The sequence below is a fragment of the Aspergillus ibericus genome (genome assembly GCF_003184845.1).
Source record: "Aspergillus ibericus CBS 121593 unplaced genomic scaffold BO80scaffold_63, whole genome shotgun sequence".
NCBI lineage: Eukaryota > Fungi > Ascomycota > Eurotiomycetes > Eurotiales > Aspergillaceae > Aspergillus > Aspergillus ibericus.
In genome coordinates, this window is record NW_020292161.1 from 131,209 (window position 1) to 150,793 (window position 19,585).

A 19,585-nucleotide genomic window follows, 5' to 3' on the forward strand; every position below is an offset into this window, starting at 1 on the left:
GAATTGCACACCACCGCAGTACCCTCGGCAGCACGGCATTATTAACCACGTCTGATCGCGTATGCTAAGGAGGGAGTTTGGAGGGAAATTGTCAGTCATCGAATGGCCACGACTCTTCCCATGCCTTGCTTTCTGCCTCTGAATGTGCGAGCCGAGCGATCAACTCTGTCTTGATCTCCTTAAGAAGCCGCTTTGCTTCATCATACCGTTCAGGCCGTACAATACCCTTCTCGGGCCACAGTTCACCCAAAGACTCCTTCACACTCTGCATAAGTTCCATTCCTTCGATTGCTCCATCTGCATCTTCCCCAATAGAGTTGACATCCTCGGCAGAAAACTCCAATGGAAACGGCTGAGTGCCAGATGCTTGTACACCCGGGAGACTGGACCATTCTTGTTCGATATCAAGAATCCGGGCCCGGTACAAAGCTTCCCCATCAATAAGCAAGTTCTGTGCGAAGAGCATCATATCAAAACTCGGTGTCTGCCCAAACTCCATAGCTCTAAATAATGTTCCGTTCTTGGTAGAAGTGAGCTTTCTATATAACGTTGCAAGGGACATGTTCAGATACAGGCCATGGGCTCTCCTCTGCTCGTCAGGGTCAAGTTCATCGAAATTCTTTGGGAATTCCGGTGGGTCAAGACCTGTTGCCGGGGGACCATCGTAGTCAAGGAAATACGGCTGACGCGCATGATCAAAGAGTGGCAATATCTCACTTGACTGCCAATCTATGATGCTTAGAACTTCCGATGGCCTGTCGGGGTGAACAAAGATGTTCTCAGTATGGAGATCAGGGTGCCATAAAAATGCGGATGAAATCGACTTATCAGTCGGAAGGAAATACGGCAACAAGCAAAGATAGTGTTGAAGAGCTGCTATCTTTTTAAAGCGAGAGGGCGTATATGTACCGGGACCGTATAGTCCCAAAAATGAACGAGGTAGTCGAGCCATATTCTGTACACATGCAAGTTCTCGAAAGCCAACGGCGGACTTGTATTGGTGCACACTACCCCCTAGAGCAGATATATTAGCAGCTGGCTTAGACAAGTTAGACGAGAGTACTTACAAGGGCCTCGATCAAAGTCGACATCAATCCTACCATCATCCAGGAATTCTCGCCCTGTTGTCGGGCCGACCGCAAAGCGGTGCTCTTTGCAATTAGATCCATCTTCCTTGACAAGAACGCATCCTTCGATATTTGGTAAGCCGGAGGAATAATACAGACTCCCATATTGGGTGAAAGACCTCGACATCCAGGCCTTTTGATATTCTGCAATCGTTTTGACGAGTTCAAACCTCTTTTTGATATCCATTTTTGGCCACACTTTATCAAGCTGGACACCTTCGGCCTTCTCCATTATAATATATTCTGCGCCAACTGGGTTTTCATTCGCTTCAGAGCTCCATGCCAGCACTCTGGGCACGGGGGTGCTGAGCTCGTTCCTGACCTGGCAGCAGAGCATTAGACAAAGAGCAGGGGATCGGATATGATAGCAAATTATTAAGCTTCCTTACAAAATCCATTGTGGCCACTTCACTGGCAGTGGTATAGTGAGGCCGTCCAGCATTTGGATTTGGTACTTTCCCTACAACTTGTGTACCGTCCTGCATTGTGAACAGGAAGGCTTTGTTGAACATTCCGTCTGGGAATTTCTCAATACGAACACATTGTGAATAGGTGAACCCAATTGATTCCGCAGCAGACTTTGCCAGCTCGTTTAGATTGAGCTTTACGCGGCGTATCTTCATCTCATGAGGTTCGTTTGACAAGAAGCGACCTCTTGTATAGTCATACGAGTCATCGTTCGCGTCCCAACTGCGGTGGAATGATTGGCTAAGGTGGGTCTTCAATTGACCAGTAGTAAACAGAGTTATTCGACCTTGACTTTGTAACGTAGGCGCAGCCTTGTGCAGCATGGTAGGAGATTTGAGGTGAGCTTGATACATGGGTTAATGGAGTGTCAAGGGGAAGAGGCATTGAAGTGCATGTCACGTGGCCGGCCAGTCAGACAGTCAGGCATAAAGGCATCAAACCGGGCAGCCAGGCACACATACCACCATTTCGTGCGACAGACTGACAGTTGCGGATGCATACCTCCTTGACAATCTCATGCTCTTTCCTTCACTCGTTTCCTTTATCCATCCTTAATTCTGATCATTCACATCATCCCACCATTTTCCAACAGATCCTCACTTTTCCTCATTCCAACTTCGCAGACCATTCAATCAATTCGAAATCGCATACTAAATAGCACCTGAGAGCCACTCGATCCGCTTGTCGAAGTCTGATTAGAACAAATTACTTATCCCCGCACTCCGTACTTCTGGCCAGAGCTATAGCTGCGCCCTCATGCTGCAGCTAGGCCATGTTCGTCTCTGGCCACATGACTAATTCGAGAGTATTAGACCAGCACTAAGCTGTTGTAGCAGCCTCCAACAGGATGCGATCAGCCCCGAAGCAAGTTCCCCTCCCAGCCGATCCTACCGCGTCAAGCTGAGGTCGCCAATCACGACGGCGACTGGCACCTGGGAGGGGTCCAATGAGAACGGTCGATTACCCTTAGTCTCATGCAGGATGAGTTGGGCGCCTACCGGGGCTGAGCCGAGGGGAGGGAGGGAGGGCGGCCATTAGAGAATCCAACACCCATCCCTATCTACCTTTGACCATGTTGCGGTTCTAAACTTGGTCCCAGCATGCTACGCAAATTATGTGCAACTCTCTGCTGTGCCCGAGCCAACAGTGTCGATGATGTTCGCCATGCGCACATCCATTCCGTTCTCACAGCCAGCCGCGATGAGGTTCAACCTGAGGCTGAGAAAAGCAGCACAGCAGGCTTATCCCCTCTAACCTCCATTGAGAAGGAAAAAGATGAGGACGAGGCTCACCATGCTCAAATCCATCACGTTCACTCGCCCGGCCGCAATGAGGTTGAGCTTGGTGTCAAGACAAACAGCACGACGAAGTTGTCCCCTTCAACCTCCAGCGACACAAAGTTAAAGGACCTCTGGAAGGAAGCCTTCAATAAGCTAGATCCGGAAAGCAGACGCTGGCTATCAACGGGCGATCCGTTATCCACTACAGACGCGATCGACCAGGTAATCAAGGAGACCAAGGAGAAGTATACCGAATACAAGAATAAGGAACTCGCGATCAGAAAACGAGACGGAGGGCAGATGAAGGTCCGTGAGATTGCTGGAAACATGCTTACCTGGGCTTTGCGAGCCCAGGATGCTGTAAAGGCGGTGGTTGCCTTTGACCCAAGTGGCCATGGTAGGCTGCTTGCAGTCGTCGGTCTTGATCGATACTGACCACAACTTGCAGCATCGAGTGCCTGGACGGTGGTCTCACTGGGCTTGACGGTACCTACCTCAAGGGACTCCTCATGATGTGACCACTGAATGCGACTGACTGGCGAATATACTAGATGATTAACAACGATATTGAACGCCGAGATGCCATTTTTCAAGCTTCAGAGTATCTTGCGGGCAAGCTTGCGTACTTTTCTATTATGGACACTGAGTACAGATACCAGGGGATCAAGGACTTCAAAGGGTTGGAAGACGCCTTGGTAGGTGCTTACACGGCAATCCTGGAATATTCAGCGGAGGTAAAGAAAAGGTACCACGAAAGCACTGCAGGTATGCGCCTAACCCATGGGCATGACGCGTGGCTCATAAATCTATCAGCGCGGATAGGAAACGCGTTGATATCCCTTACAGAGCAGCCACTGCAGCAGCTCAAAGAATCTGTGGAATCTTGGTGCGCAGAAGTTGTGCGATGGGCTGACCTCACTGATCACTCGCGTGAGTCTTATAATTCTCCCGCTTGCCACCTTACTCATGATAGCAGACAAGGAGGCGCAGGCTAGGTCTATTCTCATCGCGATCGATAACGTGACAGAGGAATCGCGGAAGAGTCAAGCGATGATATTTGGTAGGATTCTCCAGGGAGTTTATTGTGGGACTTGCTGACTGAAGCAGACGCCGAGGAGGAACGAATTCTCGATTGGTTATCTGCAGTATCATATTCCGACATTCACAACAGTGCACAGAAATGCCGAACGTCCAAAACGGGAGACTGGTTTATTGAATCAGAAATCTACCATCGTTGGAAGAATTCGTCCGGGAAGATGCTTTGGCTTCATGGCGTCGGTCAGTTTATTCCAGAGCACTTACTCTTAGCATCAACGCATTGACTCGTCAAAAAGCTGGTTGCGGCAAGACGGTTCTTTGGTAAGCACAGAAGTCCATGAGATGAAGTCACGCTAATGTCCCCTAGCTCAACTATCATCGAGGATATTGCTCGGATTTGCTGGGATGATCAGGCCAAGCGATATGCTTACTGGTATTTTAAATTCGACAACTTTGAAACACACAAGGTGGAGCATATGGTCAGGTCAGCTATCCGACAACTATGTCCAATTCCACTTCCCGAGGTCATAAGGAAGGCATGGAAGACCCATAGCAGGAAGGGAAGCCAGCCTAACTTGCAAGATCTTCTAGAGATTCTCCACAAGGTCCTGGCTGGTCTCGACGGTGAAGCGTTCATAATTTTGGATGCGATGGATGAATGTCCAGAGTCACCCGATCACAGCGAAAGGAGCTCTTTGTTATCACTTCTCATCCATCTTCTGGAGCAGCATACCAATGTTCATATCCTTGCAACTGGTCGTCCTGAAGCGGATATCAGAACGCGGCTGGATGGACACATGGCATTGGATTTAGAGAAAAAGCTCGAACCCGACGTTGAAAGATTTGTCCGACTCAGAGTAAGAAATGGAAATCTAGCAGGCTTCGGGGAAAAGATCACTACAATGATTATCCATGAGTTGCTGCAGATCTCCGAACGGTACGCCTAGTTCCTGCCACAGAGATAAGTTACTGACCTCCGATTGCTGCTTAGACGCTTCCGATGGGCAGATCTGCAGCTGAAACGTTTGGAAGACTGTAATACACACGCCCAGATTGAGGAAACCCTAAAGACCATACCGCCGACACTGGAAAGCACGTACCGTGACGTGCTTGACAGGATAAAGCCCAAGGATCAAGACATAGCCCGCTCCATTCTCATCTGGCTCAGCTTCTCTGTTAGACCGCTCACCATGAGGGAAGCCGCCTCAGCGGTGGGGCTTCTAGCCCCTGATCGTGTCGTCGACATCTGCACAACTTCTTTCGTCACAGTCGGCAAGCCAGACAGTTCAGGTGAATCAGACGGCGTTGAGGAATATATCCGGCTGGCTCATTTCTCGGTAAAGGAATTCCTTGTCCCTCAAGGTACCGCATGTGCAAAGCATTGGTGCCAGTTCTCTCCATCCGCCGGCCATCTACTCATAGCCGAGCAAACCCTTTCTAGACTTCTGGACCAAACGGAACGAGTGACTGGAGCTACAGCCGTTGAACAGCCACTTCTAGCCTATGCCGCCGAGTCTTGGCCAGAGCACGTCCAAGAGCTAACGTCTATGGCTCACGAATACACCGGCCTGAAGGGAAAGATTGATCAACTCTTCTGCCATTCTACGGTCTATCACAACTGGCAATGCCTCTTGGGGCTCGATGATGATGAAAGTCTTCCGCCCATCGGTGCAGCTTCCAAGTTCGGATTTCAACATGCGGTCGAGGCATTGCTTGCCCAGGGCGCGGATCCTCTGGAGAAGATTGCGCGGTCTTATTACTTCACTTACCCATTCTTGGTAGCTGCCGAGGAAGCCCAGTTAGATATCTTGGACTGCCTATTACAAAACGTCTCAGTCACTGCCAACATGGCCGAGCGAATATTGGGGGTAGTTAAGCATGAAGGTTCAGGCGTCGGGAGTCTAGAGCGAGTCATGGATAGACTTCTGGATGCGAAGGCCATGTTTGATGAATCTGCGGAGCAAGACAATATAATTGACGAGCGAATGGTTATGGCTGCAGCAGAAAATCAGGCTTCGGGTTTGGAGCTGATGACAATTTTCCTGGGCCGATTTGAGAAAGAAAGAAGGGTCAGTGTTCCCATCACGGATGACATTGTAGTCTGTGTGATCAAGAATTGGCATGCCGGAAGGGATATGCTAGCATTGCTGTTTAACAAGCGCAACGCAGATGTGAGGGTTACCTCGGAGATTGTTGACGCTCTGACGCATCCGTTGCACGCACGCGTCGAAGTCCTTGAGCTCTTTGTCAGGGAGCGGGCTGCCGATTTTCTTGTTGATGAAGTTTCCATGGAAGGGCTTGCAGCAAAAGGGAGCCAGAAATCGATGGAGCTCGTCATGGAGGCCCATGCAGAAGATATACGAATTACCGAGGATCTCGTAGTAGCTGCCGCCTCAAATTGGTATGGCGCAGGTGCCTTGCGCGCTCTGCTCGCTAAGCGACCGCCTGGCTTCGCCATCACTGAGCAGATGCTCGATACGGCACTGAAGAATCTCCATGCGGGACTAGAAGTCATGGAAGCCCTGCTCGACGCATGTGGGCCGGACTTTCCCGTGGGCGAGAATATCATGCAAGAAGCGGTATCCACCACTTGGGGATATGGCTTAGATATAGTCAAGCTATTCTTGCGCCGACAGCAGGCTGGATTCGTGATCTCCGAGGCGGTGTTAGCACGGGCGGCGGGAAACACTGTGCCTACAATTGGTCGGCAGATGCTGGAGCTCCTTATAAATAATGGAGGCTCGGGCATTACAATTACGGAGGACGTATTGTTGGAAGCAGCAGCAAATGGGAACTCGCCGGCGATGGCATATCTATTGGAGCTTGAGGGCCAGACCAAGGAACGGCTGCTTCCGATCACTGAAGAGGTGTTCAGCAATGTGGTTCGACGGCACGATGCCGAATGCCTGGAGACTGTCCTGCGCAGACGCCCGGAAATTCGGGTGCCGGAGGAGGCATTCGTTTCCGCCTGTCACAGTCAAAAGAAACTGTCCCTGCTCCTGGAACAACCCTACGATATCTTACCCATCAAGGATATGCTGGAAGCAATAGCTTCGAATCAAGACATAGATGGCGAGCCACTCACGCTTCTCCTGGATCGGCAGCTAGTCGAGGTGGATGAGCAACTGGTGGAAACGGTAGCCCGGAACTCATTCGCGTTAAAGATTCTTTACTCCAGGAATCCGAATTTCCCCATAACGCAGCAAGCCATGGTTCGGGCAGCAGAAGACCCCGCCGCTCGGCGGTTTTTACTTGATACCCGCATCGACGATGTTCGAATCTCCGAAGAATTGATGATCCCTCTTCTTACAGGAGATGACCCGCTGCCCGATGTGCAAAGAATCCTGGCCCATTTTGGCCCCAAGGTACCAATTACAGAGAACGTGTTGGCCGCTGCGGCCAGGGCTGGTCACTATTATGGCCTCTCGATCTTTCAATTGCTTCTGCCAGAATGGAACCCAGCGATCTCAATTTCGGAGAAGGTATTAACCATTGCCGCTTTTTGGAGCTTCCCGGCCTTCCAGTGGTTGCTTCTGGAGAGGGGATGCGCGGAGCAGTTGACAGATGAAGTGCTGGTCGCTGCCGCAGGAAACGGATACAACGAGCTCCAATGGCTCATCCGGGAACAACTCATCAACCTGCAACAGACCTGGAAAGCAATCTGGCGCTTTGACCATGACTATGGTTTCCGTCTTGGCGAGTTAAGGAAGGATGCTGCGGAGAACATCCTGTCCTATACGTTGGCTGTTGATATGTCGGAGAATATGTTTGAGGGGGCCTCAATAGTACGTGACAAGGACGGGACCTGTGCTTTCGACGGTCTAGTCCGTATTTTACTGACATGCGGATTCGTTAATCTCGCGTCCGAAAGATTGATGGAGATGGTCTTGGAACGAGCGTCCAAGGAAGTTGTAAATGAATTTTTGGAAAAAGCATCGGAAATATCGGTCACAGAGACGCATATTCAGGCCCTAGGAAGGAATCCGATGCTAAGCGAAAAGCAGAGAGAGGAGCTGACGCCGCTCCTTGCTGGTAGAATGCACGTGGAGTAGGATATCATAAACACTGTTTGTTGCGGGTGATCTCTTCTGTTTCATAACGTCTGTAGCTACAATAATACTAAAGACCATGCCTATGGTGTCCCTTGGTGCCTGTAGCTGAGGGTGACTTTACAGTGCCGGGCTGGGCTCTTGAGAGGGTGAAGTTCCACTTGGTTCAATTCAGAACAACTATATATAGTACAGCTTGTGACCTTCCTCTTCAGGTAGATAGCAGGTCGGTTATCAACGGGCGGGGGCGACTAATAGTATGGCCTGCTAGCCGTGCCAAGGTCTGGAGAAAGCCAGAAATGTCCCGAAGGAGGATTGCGGGTGGAGCCGGTCGGGCTGGGCAGTTCCTGAGGTTACTCCGAGGGAGGAGGCCCGACCTCCCGCCCAGCCAATGAGCGGGTCTCCGGCCCTGGCCCAGCCTTGGCGGGGATGACACACAGCCAAACAAACAATTTCGTCTCACTCTTGAGATTTACTGCAACTTGCAGAGATGGCGGAATGCTGGGCCATCCCTGTCGATCAGCCGGTCGGAGGGCCGCGCTAGTGTCACCCTCCTCCTCGGCTATCCCCAGCGGACTCAATCAGCACCCCTCCCAACCCCCCGAATGGGGTAACGGCATGCACATCCCAGTCTTATCGCTGGCTGCCGAAGGAGTAATAGTGGGCTGCCGCTCCTGTGCAATGCTGCTGGCTGCCCGTCGTGTTCCACCATAATAAACAATAAATAGCTCTGCTTGCCCGTCCTCCTCTCCGTCCCTTTGTCTGTTCTGTCTTCGTCCCTTCGGCACCCTTTCACCATGTTGTCGTCCCTTCTCCACCAGGGAGCAGCCGTATCCCTCGCCGTCCTGTCGCTTCTCCCTTCCTCGGCCGTCGCGGAAGTATTCGAGAAGCTGTCCGCCGTCCCCAATGGTAAGTCACGCTCATAAAATGTACCGTGAGGTTACACTAACGCCATGGATACTGCAGGCTGGAGATACGCCAATTCCCCCGAGGGCACCGAGCCCATTCGCCTGCAAATCGCCCTCCAGCAGCACGATGTCGCCGGGTTCGAACAAGCCGTGATGGACATGTCCACGCCCGGACATGTTGACTACGGAAAACACTTCCGCACCCACGACGAGATGAAACGCATGCTGCTCCCCAGTGACACCGCGGTTGACTCCGTCCGCGAATGGCTCGAATCCTCCGGTATCGACAACATCCAGGTGGACGCCGATTGGATCAAGTTCCACACCACGGTCGACCAGGCCAATGCCCTGCTGGACGCCGACTTCCAGTGGTACATCAGCGACGCCGGACACGTCCGTCGCCTACGCACCCTCCAGTACTCCATCCCCGACGCCCTGGTCTCTCACATCCACATGGTCCAGCCAACCACGCGTTTCGGCCAGTTGCAGCCCAACCGGGCCACCATGCGCAGCAAGCCGAAGCAATACGACGAGATCTTCCTCACCAGCGCCACGCGTGCCCAGAACACCTCGCACTGTGACTCGATCATCACGCCGCAGTGTCTGAAGCAGCTGTACAACGTTGGCGACTACGAGGCGGACGCCAATTCCGGCAGCAAGGTCTCCTTCAGCAGCTTCCTTGAGGAATACGCCCGGTACGACGATCTCATTCTATTCGAGAAAAGCCTCGCCCCCAACGCCATCGGTCAGAACTTCACGGTCGTCCAATTCAACGATGGCCTCAACGATCAATCCTCTACCAGCGACAGCGGCGAAGCCAACCTGGACCTCCAATACATCCTGGGGATGAGCGCTCCGCTCCCGATCACCGAGTACAGCACCGGCGGTCGAGGCCCCCTCGTCCCGGACCAGAGCTCCCCCGATCCCAACGACAACAGCAACGAGCCATACCTAGAATTCCTCCAAAACATACTCAAGCTCGAGAACGACCAACTCCCACAAGTCATTTCCACCTCCTACGGCGAAGACGAACAGGTACCCCCTTCCCCTTCCCCTCCCCCCTTCCCCAATACATCCCCACTAACACCCCCCAGACCATCCCCGAACCCTACGCCCGCACCGTCTGCAACCTGTACGCCCAACTCGGCAGCCGCGGCGTCTCCGTGCTCGTCTCCTCAGGCGACTCCGGCGTCGGCGCCGCCTGCATGACCAACGACGGAACCAACCGCACACACTTCCCCCCTCAATTCCCAGCCTCCTGTCCCTGGGTGACCTCCGTCGGCGCAACCACCAAGACCACCCCCGAACAAGCCATCTACTTCTCCTCCGGCGGATTCTCCGACTACTGGCCCCGTCCATCCTACCAAGACACCGCCGTCCAAGCCTACCTCACCTCCATCGGATCCAAATTCGCCCCCTACTTTAACGCCTCGGGCCGCGCCTTTCCCGATGTCGCTGCCCAGGGCGCTAACTACGCCGTCTACGATAAGGGCGTGTTGGGCCAGTTCGATGGGACGTCGTGCTCTGCGCCGACCTTTAGTGGGATCGTGGGGTTGTTGAATGATGCGAGATTACGAGCCGGAAAGCCTGTTTTGGGATTCCTGAATCCGTTCCTGTATGGTGTGGGGAAAGACGCGTTGAATGATATTGTCCTGGGTGGGAGTTTGGGTTGTGATGGGCGGAATCGGTTTGGGGGCACGCCGAATGGGAGTCCCGTGGTGCCGTGGGCGAGTTGGAATGCCACGGTTGGGTGGGATCCGGTTACGGGGCTCGGGACGCCGGATTTTGAGAGGTTGAGGGGGGTGGCGCTTGAGGATGGGGATGGGGATGATGATGGGGAGGAGTGATTTTGATTCGTGTGGATATTTACGACGAGGGTGATTTGTTGTGCATAGTTTCATTGTGTTTATTTTATTTTAGTGAGATACCTAATTTTCGGGGAATGAGGATTAATCCATGCATTGATTGCATTGTGGAGAATATTGTGTCTGTGTTTGTTTATTTATTTATTTTTCAAGGGATGAGAAAGGAAGTGAATGGAGTAAGCAGAAATGTATTGAGTGGAGGTGGGTATTATATATATAAACAAGCAGTAAAGTATATAAACAAAACAATAACCTATGTATAAATGAACAAGGCCAATCAACAATGTCGTAACCCGTAATGCAAATCTGGTCTATCTGTATCAATAGCAGATATATGTCTATGATGAAATTAAGCGGGAATACCACCAGTGCCAAACAGCTCCATCTTGATGCGGTCGGCGGCCACACCCTCGGCGGCCAACTTGGTCCTCACGTCCACCATGAACGACTCGGGACCGCACACGTAGTACTGCGTCGTCGCGTCGTCCAGGTATAGCGCGGTCTTGGCGTCCAGCTTGCTCAGGTCCAGACGACCGGCAAAGTCGTAGTCCTCGCCCTGCTTGTCCTCGGCATCGGGGTGGCTGGTGAAGAAGAAGGCCTGCAGGTTGGGCACCTTGGCGACCAACTCCCGGATCTGAGGCTTGAAGGCGCGCGCGCCCGAGGTGCGTGCACCGTGCACGAAAGAGATCTTGCGCTGGGTCACGGCCTCGGTCTCCAGAACGGTGTTCAGGATGGAGGTGAGCGGGGTCAGACCCACACCTGCTGCCAAGAGAACGATGGGGCTGGAGCTCTGCTTCTCCGCATCCGAGAGGAAAAAGTCGCCGTAAGGGTGGGACACCTTGATGATGTCGCCCTCCTTCTGGAGGTCGTGCAGGATGTTCGACACAAGACCAGGGTGAGCCTCGGCGCCGGGTTCGGTGGCACTGAGACCAGCCTCCTTCTTCACCGAGATACGGTAGTACTCAGGGCGGGGCTTGTCGCTGAGAGAGTATTGTCTGGCCTGGGGGTGGTTGAGCTGGGGAACGAAGAGCTGCACGGAGATGTACTGTCCGGGACGGAAGGCGGGGAGAGGCTTTCCGTCGACGGGCTCCAGGTAGAAGGAGGTGATCTCGGAGGACTCGGGGACCTTCTTGGCGATGCGGAATTCACGGAACTCAGTCCACCCCTCGCTTTCCTTGTACAGGGCGGCTTCACGGCCAATCATGATATCGGCGAGCTGGAAGTAAGCGGCGGCCCAAGCGTCCTTGATGGCGGGAGTGAAGGCGTCACCGAGGACTTCGCCCATGGCTTCGAGCAGGAATTTGCCCACAATGTTGTAGTGCTCGGGCTGGATGCAGAGGGAGGCGTGCTTGTTGCAGATGAGCTCGACGGCGGGACCGAGGGCGCCAAGGTTGTCAATGTTGGCGGCGTACGCGAAAACGGCGCCAGCAAGGGCACGAGGTTGGTGGCCATTGGTCTGGTTGGAGGAATTGAAGATGGCGTTCAGCTCGGGGTGTGCGGCCAGCATGTTCTTGTAGAAGATTGATGTGACGGCATTGCCATGCTCTTTGATGACAGGCACGGTGGCCTTGATGATATCAGTTTGCTCCGGGGTGAGACCCATGATGTGTGTATGTGTAATTGCAAATTAGAAAAAGGGTGGCAAATCTATGCGGCTCAGCGAATGCAGAATGCTTAAGAATGAGCGATAAGATGATCTTGATGTTGTGAGGGATAATATAAAAACGTTCTGCTCGAGTCAGTCCTCCTGATATTTATATTCCGGTGAGTGAGTGGTTTTAGGTCCCCTCGTTGGGTCGGGTGGACGGCATGCCGTGGCGGGTGAAGTTTTTTCTTGCTCCCACTTTTTTTTCTTGTCTACTAGAAATTAGAATGGCCAAACCGTCAGGACGTGATCCACTCAGCATCTCCGCGGAGAAACTGGGGAAGCACCAGACTTGAGGTCAAATCAGGTTCCATTTGATGCTAAGGCCGTCGATCCATGATTGGAGGGGGGCAATTGGGAGTGCCGAAGACAATCGAGCCTCCCACGATTGGTTCATGCACCTGTCATTGCTGTCTCCTTATTGACAGCTGCATGTCAATCACCATTGTCCTCTGATGTCAAGACAGTCTCCCGTCCGGCTCTAGGACTGTCTATAGCCGTTAGCCTAGGTATGGGATGATGAGCGAGCTACGCAAATGACTCGCGAGAATTATTAATTGAGGCCTCTGATCAGCCCACCAAATCCCGGTGCCCGACCGGAACTTTTAGGAGACCGAGAGGGCCGAGTCTCGGCCGTGGGGTGATCCAAGGAAGCCACGAACGCCTCGAGGGGCATCGTTCCAGCTCGGCCAGTCATCGCTCTGCTGTTAGTCACGGATTGCACGACACGGATACTTGGTGCTGGTGCTGGTGCTGCCTGGAACACAGAAAAAGGCGAGGGATAGGAGGGATAGGGGATGTACGACCGGAGGGAGGGGGTCCTCTGCTGGTGGGGCGCCCCTCGCTGTCACGGCACGTGCCTGACCCGGATCAAGGTTTCTCCGAGTACGCCGTTTAGTTTGGCCTCAGGCGTCAGTGTTACACACGCCAAGACACGGGCGACCGAGACGTGTTTGCTCTAGATATCCTCGCGGCCTCGCCATGTCCTCGCTACATCTGCACGTTGGAGGGCGTTTGACAAGCGCTGCAGTGCTGACTGTATCACAGTCTATATCATGCGAAGCCTGGTCCGATTATGTGAGATGCAGCATGTGCAAGAATTCTCCAAACTTCTTCACTTGTTCTCAAGGAGGATTCTACTAACAGCAATGTAACCTATTTCCGCCTTTTATAATCGAAGCGATTCGAGTGAGAAGTCCTATGCCAGATCCGGAGGGGACTTCGTTGAAAAACCCTTATACGGTCTCGTTATACTGGGGTATAAGAACGGCTGCGTTCGTCTGGTTCGATCGACGCCACTCGACAAGGTCCAGAACTTCGGGGTGCCCTACCGTCCAGACTCCAGAGTAACCATGGTCACGGGAAAGTCGTCTAGCTCATCCTCCGTGTTTGCTGTTCCCAATTCCGGGCATTCCATCCCCAAGTGGTGGGTTCTCATCGGAGCTGTGACAACTCTGTCGAGCCTCCTGCCTGCAGAGGTGGTCATGACGTTGTTTGCTTTGAATTCGCCGGAGCTGCTGTGCCTCTGAGCATAAAAGCAGCCAGACGCTCAGCTGAAATCTTGCTAGACACTTTCTCTATCGCAGCCAATTCTCCTCTGCAATATCCTGTTTTTCTAACAAAGTATCCCAGTATGAAGCCGCAGCAATGGTTCCGCAAGCGCAGTGCCGACGGCCAGACGGCTCCCATGTACAGTTCCACGCCTAGCCAGCTTCCAATGCTACATCTTCCAGACACAGTCCGGAACAATTTCATTGCTGTCATTGGGGAGTTCGTTGGTACCTTTTTGTTCCTCTTCTTCTCCTTCGCCGGGACCCAAGTGTCGAATACCCCGAAACCAGTGGACGGGGCTCCTCCGAACACGCAAAACTTGCTATACTCGGCATTGTGCTTCGGGTTCTCATTGATGGTCAACGTGTGGGCATTCTATAGGGTGACTGGAGGATTGTTCAACCCTTCGGTATGTCGTGTCATTCCAACCCGCGAGTACGACTGACTGGCCTAGGTAACATTGGCTCTATGTCTGATCGGAGGGCTATCCCCTATCCGCGGGGCGTTGGTCTTCGCAGCCCAGCTCGTAGGAGGAATTGCATCCGCTGGTGTCGTCAGTGCTTTGTTCCCAGGGGACTTGAATGTTGGCACTCGCTTGGGTGGTGGTGCATCAATCTCCCAAGGCTTATTCATCGAGGTCTTCCTGACAGCTCAGCTGGTGTTCATCATCATCATGCTAGCCGTTGTGAAGCACAAATCGACTTTCCTGGCTCCAGTAGGAATCGGCTTGGTATTCTTCGTGACGGAGATGGTCGGTAAGTTGTTGCGATCTGGATCTTGCTTTGGGATCAAGTTAATCGGTCTGCCTCCATTACAGGCGATTACTATACCGGTGGCTCACTCAACCCGGCCCGATCCCTGGGCCCCGACGTGATCAACCGCAGTTTCCCGGGGTACCATTGGATTTACTGGGTTGGACCACTGCTTGGAAGCCTCTTGGCATGTGGCTTCTTCTCATTCCTCAAGATGTTCCAGTACACCACCGTCAACCCAGGCCAGGACTTCAACGAATGGGAAGCAAAGATGGGACCGGGGTCGTGGAACGACTCGACACATCGTCCGTCATATAATTCCGATGCCACCACTGTAGATCGGGCACAATCACCGACGGCCGGCAGGAGAAAGCACACTCCCAGTAACTCTCAGTCGTATGGTAATAATGTGCCCAACATCCCACATGGGGCGGAGCAGGTGTAGGCGGCCAATCATGTGTGATTGGCACAATGACGAGCGGGGATGGAGGGGCTAAAACTTAGGACTGGCTGTTTTTGCTTAAACGCAATGTGTTTTCATGGTTTTGCTTTTGTTGGTCGAGCAGTCATGTCGATTCGTAATACTTGTCAGGATGTGGGGAATTAGCACGAAGGTTATGGTACCATGAGGACGGTTGGTTTTCATACGGAGCATCCTTGGATCTGATCGTCAGGGGGTAAGCAAACAGGACAACAGCTTTTTTTTTTTTGGCGAGAACCGCCCTCCCTCCCCGCCTCGGCTCCCAGTAGAGATCTTCCTCAGCCACGCTACCTTAGCTCTGCATTGGCTTCATCGTTATATCTGCCAAGGTGGACCTCACTCATGCAGGATGGTGAGAACCACCGGTGACCTATGCACAAGAGATGTAAGTGATTCGAACAGATACCTTCCTAGCAAGTGACGTCTGACCACAGGCCGAGTATCAGTTGTTGGTAGGTGAAGCCATCATTCCCATTGCTCTTCACACATCTGTATACACATCTCGGCAGCTTCAACTTGGTTCTCGTACATGAAGCTAACGCGTTACACCTGGATGTAGGGGCCTATCATCATCTTAATGATATGTCTGCACGCAACTATCACATTATCATAATATTTTCTGCCCGAAAGCTGGCTTAAAGAGTCGAGTGGTACCTGTGGGATTCCTTGTGAAAGAGGATAAGCAACCCATTCTGGTTAAGTTCTGGTGACACTCAGTGCTCAGATCGGGTCCAAGTATCTCTACTCAACTGATTCGCGCAGACTACCCAGGTCTTTAGCAGGACGCTGATCCTAATCTGAATATCATTGCGCTTCCAATTAGCGTCTGGGTTAGCTGACAAAATACTTGAATATTCAGCTGGTATGAGTCGCAAGTTCCAGAAGCTCGCCTCGAGCAAGGAAATAGTAAGCACTAAGCAGCAGGCAGTGCAGCGATTGCGCACATACAGGAAACCCACAGACAGGAAACCGTGCAGATAATGGCGGAGCTCTCGCCCCATTCTGTCCGTGATTGGGGGCCGGAGGATCTAGATCGTGCAGCCTATGGAAGTATTCCGTTTCATTCACTAACCGCAATGGTTTTACGGAGTACACCTGCATGCGACTGCCAAATCTGTACCTGCAGTAGGTGAACGCACTACGGTACCACACATCTGGAATATTGGCTCTTCCTCGAGCCCCATTGGCTACACACGTTAGTCCTTGGGAAGTGGGCACGGCACATGAGGCTTGTCGGTGCCGCTGCCTTTTGGCCCCAGAGGGCCAAAAGTAAGCACGCCCCCCAATGCTTTGCAAATGTAGGAAATATTAAAGAAAAAGCTTTCCTCCAGCGATCTTGTATGCGCCAAGCATAAGCCAACTGTCACTCCCTTGTGTTATTGTTCTAGTCACTCTTTCTCTATTGTCCTCGGACAATGTCATTCGTTACTGCGAAAACCCTGCTGGCAGGGCTCTGGGCTATCAGCATCATTACACCATCTTTAGGGTTTCCTCAGTCTTCCTATCCAAGTTCATCAGACATTGCGGGCTCCCCAGATCGAACCGCTTCCGAGAGCTATCGCTCGTTTTCCGAGCCAGACCCGACATCTACCACGACTCCAACCTCAAGTACTCCCTCGTATTTTCCTTCGTGGACAACGCACTCCTCTAGCGCTCCCCAAGATACCCTGACCGAAGGTCATGATGGGGCATCATCACATTCATTGATCCATGTCCCCGGAACCACCACGATTAGATATTCAAGTGCACCCGTGAACTCGCCTCATAGGTCAGTCATTATAGATAACCACATGGTCCAAACCTTACACTTCGCAATGTGATCCCGGACATGTTAAGGCAGGATATGTCTAACAGTAATAGTGTGTCTGAATCGTCTGCCAGTATATTCACTCCTTCCATTGCCCACACAACGTTGCCAAGTTCTTCTGCCGAACTTGTCGTCCAAGATTCTACTACCTCACCCAACCCATCGCAATCTCATATTTCTACACAGACTCCTACTAGCTCTTCAACCAGCTTGTTCACTCTTTCTCACCATGGCTCTTCTACCGAAGCCCTAACAAGCTCATTTCAGAGCTCAACTAGCCCTACTTCTAGTCATTTGCGGAGCTCCTCGAGCCATGCTCTGTCTGAGTCTTCTACGCCAATCGGCTCAGTGACTACGTCAAAGCATACCCACATTTCTACATCAGCCTCTTCTCTGCCTTCATCATGGACTCCAGCGAGCTCGTCAATCTCAACCCATCCTGGGTCTTCCACGAGCACGTCGACTCATATCCAGTCTCTCACGAGCACGTCCACTCACGTCCAGCCTCAGACTTCTACGACATCAACACCACTGGTGTTTAAATCAGCCACCAGCTCCTCAATCCCGACATACACATCTCATACTTCTTCTGAAAGTGTGTCATCAAGCACTACGTCTTCCTCTTCTACATCTGAGTCGAGCTCCAAGTCAGACACCACTACAACGACTCAATCCAGCCACACCGGTACCATCACGCCCGCCCCCAGCACGACAGGGACCCCGACAACCACAAGCAGCAGTACCACTTCTTCTTCTTCCATTGATGTCTATTCTCTAATAAAGCATCTTTACAAGCTCGTAAAGGAATCATATCCGGTGGTCAAGAAATGGATGAAAGACAAAGACTCAGTCAAGGCATCCGACGTGGCCAAAATCGTGAAGCGTGCGATTCCTGTAGCTGATGACATACTTGACTCGCTCAACGTTCCAGGCTCCCTGGAGTCGAGCTCGGGTGGGGGGTCAGATGGCTGCAGCAGTGGAGGACTTCTGGGAGATATTGCTGGGATTGTGAGCTGCATCGCCCGCACTGCAGATGACATGGTCTCCGTCCTTGATCTTGTTCCCTCGTCGGGCGACGATTCCTCATACGTTTCCAGTGTATCATCTTACTTTGAGGTTTTCCAGACCGAAGGAAGTTCCTTGAGTGCAGTGGGAATCACGGCGACTGGCTCTGCTGCGACTAGTACCGGATCGACCACAACCACCACCTCCGACACGTCTTCGACGTCATCCAAGTCTGACTCCTCTGCGAAGTCCACTTCAACCTCTCAGTTTAGCTCTGCTGCATCTATTTCTTCTAGTAAAAGTCACACATCCAGCACGTCTGCCTCGTCCACAACGAGTCCATCTTCGACAAGCACGTCCGAGTCTTCATCCGTCTCAAGAACCGCGACCACACTAAAGTCTTCAAAGGCAGTATCATCCTCTGCAGCAGTGAAATCCGAAACATCGTCTTCTTCTGCAGAGTCTACTTCCACCTCGACTTTCGGGTCCCTGTCCGCTTCTCCTGTCCACTCGTCCAGCAAAATCAGCACGTCCACAACAAACACAACATCCACCAGGACAGACAGCAGTTCTTCCGCGGCAACCGAGACAAGATCGACCATCATCGTGCACACTCTCAGCGGAACATTCAGCACGACACATTCATCCACAATCACCGCCTCCCCTTCACGCAACCAGACAGCCACCACCCTAATCACCTCCTACACCACCACTAGTGCCTCCGAGCCCCTATGCTACAACTAGTACGTGCCTCCCCCTTCGCCTCATCTAACCCCGCCACTAACCCCCCTCCAGCGCAGACCCCGACAACGGCAACGCCGACTACTGCATGTGCTCGCAAAACGGACACCACACAACCATGCCCGTACTCACCACCGGCGACAGCGTCTGCGGCTACACCACACTCCCCACCCCCACCACCACCTCCACCAGCAGCAAAAAGTCCACCACCACGAAAACCACCACCCACGGCCCCTTCACAACCTCCTACGTCGACGGCGACGTCATCGTCTGCGCCAGCGCCACCCTCAGCTACTTCCAATACTCAACCTACACATTCACCTACACCAAATGCGCCGGCTCCAGCACAACCATCAAAACCGGCACCCATACCACCACCACCTCCGCGACCGCCACCCCAACTGCCCAACTCGTCATCTCCTACCTCTCCGACTTCTACAGCTACTGGGCATTCTTCACGCCCGACATCGGATCCGACCTCAACGTATGCGACGGTTCCATCGGCGAAATCGAAGCCAGCGGATCCATCAAGGTCGAGGATCCGCCGTATCCCGATGGTACGAAGAAGTTGGATTTCAAGGTCCATGGGATGGAGGATTGTGAGTATACGGGGACGTCGAAGGAGCCGGGGACGTTAAGTTGTCCGGATTTGAGTGAGACGGTGCAGTGTGAGGAGTATCCGGATGGGAAGGTGGCGGATTGTTATGGGGCGTTGACGGTCGCGATGTATTATCCGAAGGTTTGGTGTCGGTGGTGATGGGGTTGGTCTTTTTTGGGGGGGTGGAGGGGGGAAGGGGAGGGGAGGGGGGATTTGTATTGGATATGTATATTTAATTTTAGAGATTTTGATTCTTGAGGATTATGGATT

The 19,585-nt window shown here is 52.6% G+C and overlaps 6 protein-coding genes across 6 annotated transcripts; 4 read left to right on the forward strand and 2 right to left on the reverse strand.

Annotated features, from left to right (window-relative positions):
- Window positions 1-5: 5 nt before the first annotated feature.
- BO80DRAFT_392755 (phosphotransferase enzyme family protein) lies at window positions 6-1,938 on the reverse strand. Its single transcript, XM_025717233.1, has 3 exons — window positions 1,517-1,938; window positions 1,068-1,449; window positions 6-1,014 (listed from the first exon to the last, which is right to left on the reverse strand). Exons 1-3 carry the CDS (start codon window positions 1,916-1,918, stop codon window positions 92-94), a joined length of 1,707 nt encoding a protein of 568 aa, XP_025570393.1. The 5' UTR covers window positions 1,919-1,938; the 3' UTR covers window positions 6-91.
- A 704-nt stretch (window positions 1,939-2,642) lies between these two features.
- Window positions 2,643-8,046, forward strand: BO80DRAFT_468932 (uncharacterized protein). Its single transcript, XM_025722966.1, has 9 exons — window positions 2,643-3,272; window positions 3,324-3,361; window positions 3,427-3,640; window positions 3,689-3,805; window positions 3,852-3,935; window positions 3,983-4,153; window positions 4,210-4,234; window positions 4,281-4,850; window positions 4,905-8,046. Exons 1-9 carry the CDS (start codon window positions 2,696-2,698, stop codon window positions 7,963-7,965), a joined length of 4,857 nt encoding a protein of 1,618 aa, XP_025570394.1. The 5' UTR covers window positions 2,643-2,695; the 3' UTR covers window positions 7,966-8,046.
- A 409-nt stretch (window positions 8,047-8,455) lies between these two features.
- Window positions 8,456-10,918, forward strand: BO80DRAFT_244369 (S53 family peptidase). Its single transcript, XM_025714578.1, has 4 exons — window positions 8,456-8,871; window positions 8,929-9,905; window positions 9,965-10,662; window positions 10,712-10,918. Exons 1-4 carry the CDS (start codon window positions 8,760-8,762, stop codon window positions 10,749-10,751), a joined length of 1,827 nt encoding a protein of 608 aa, XP_025570395.1. The 5' UTR covers window positions 8,456-8,759; the 3' UTR covers window positions 10,752-10,918.
- Window positions 10,902-12,758, reverse strand: fhpA (flavohemoprotein). Its single transcript, XM_025714577.1, has one exon. It carries the CDS (start codon window positions 12,336-12,338, stop codon window positions 11,085-11,087), a length of 1,254 nt encoding a protein of 417 aa, XP_025570396.1. The 5' UTR covers window positions 12,339-12,758; the 3' UTR covers window positions 10,902-11,084.
- A 920-nt stretch (window positions 12,759-13,678) lies between these two features.
- On the forward strand, window positions 13,679-15,419 carry BO80DRAFT_244387 (aquaporin). Its single transcript, XM_025714579.1, has 3 exons — window positions 13,679-14,340; window positions 14,386-14,686; window positions 14,749-15,419. Exons 1-3 carry the CDS (start codon window positions 14,014-14,016, stop codon window positions 15,126-15,128), a joined length of 1,008 nt encoding a protein of 335 aa, XP_025570397.1. The 5' UTR covers window positions 13,679-14,013; the 3' UTR covers window positions 15,129-15,419.
- A 1,956-nt stretch (window positions 15,420-17,375) lies between these two features.
- Window positions 17,376-19,474, forward strand: BO80DRAFT_449666 (uncharacterized protein; the record flags this gene model as incomplete). The annotated part of the gene is made up of 3 exons (XM_025721758.1): window positions 17,376-17,429; window positions 17,482-18,719; window positions 18,772-19,474. 3 exons carry the CDS (start codon window positions 17,376-17,378, stop codon window positions 19,472-19,474), a joined length of 1,995 nt encoding a protein of 664 aa, XP_025570398.1.
- Window positions 19,475-19,585: the final 111 nt, after the last annotated feature.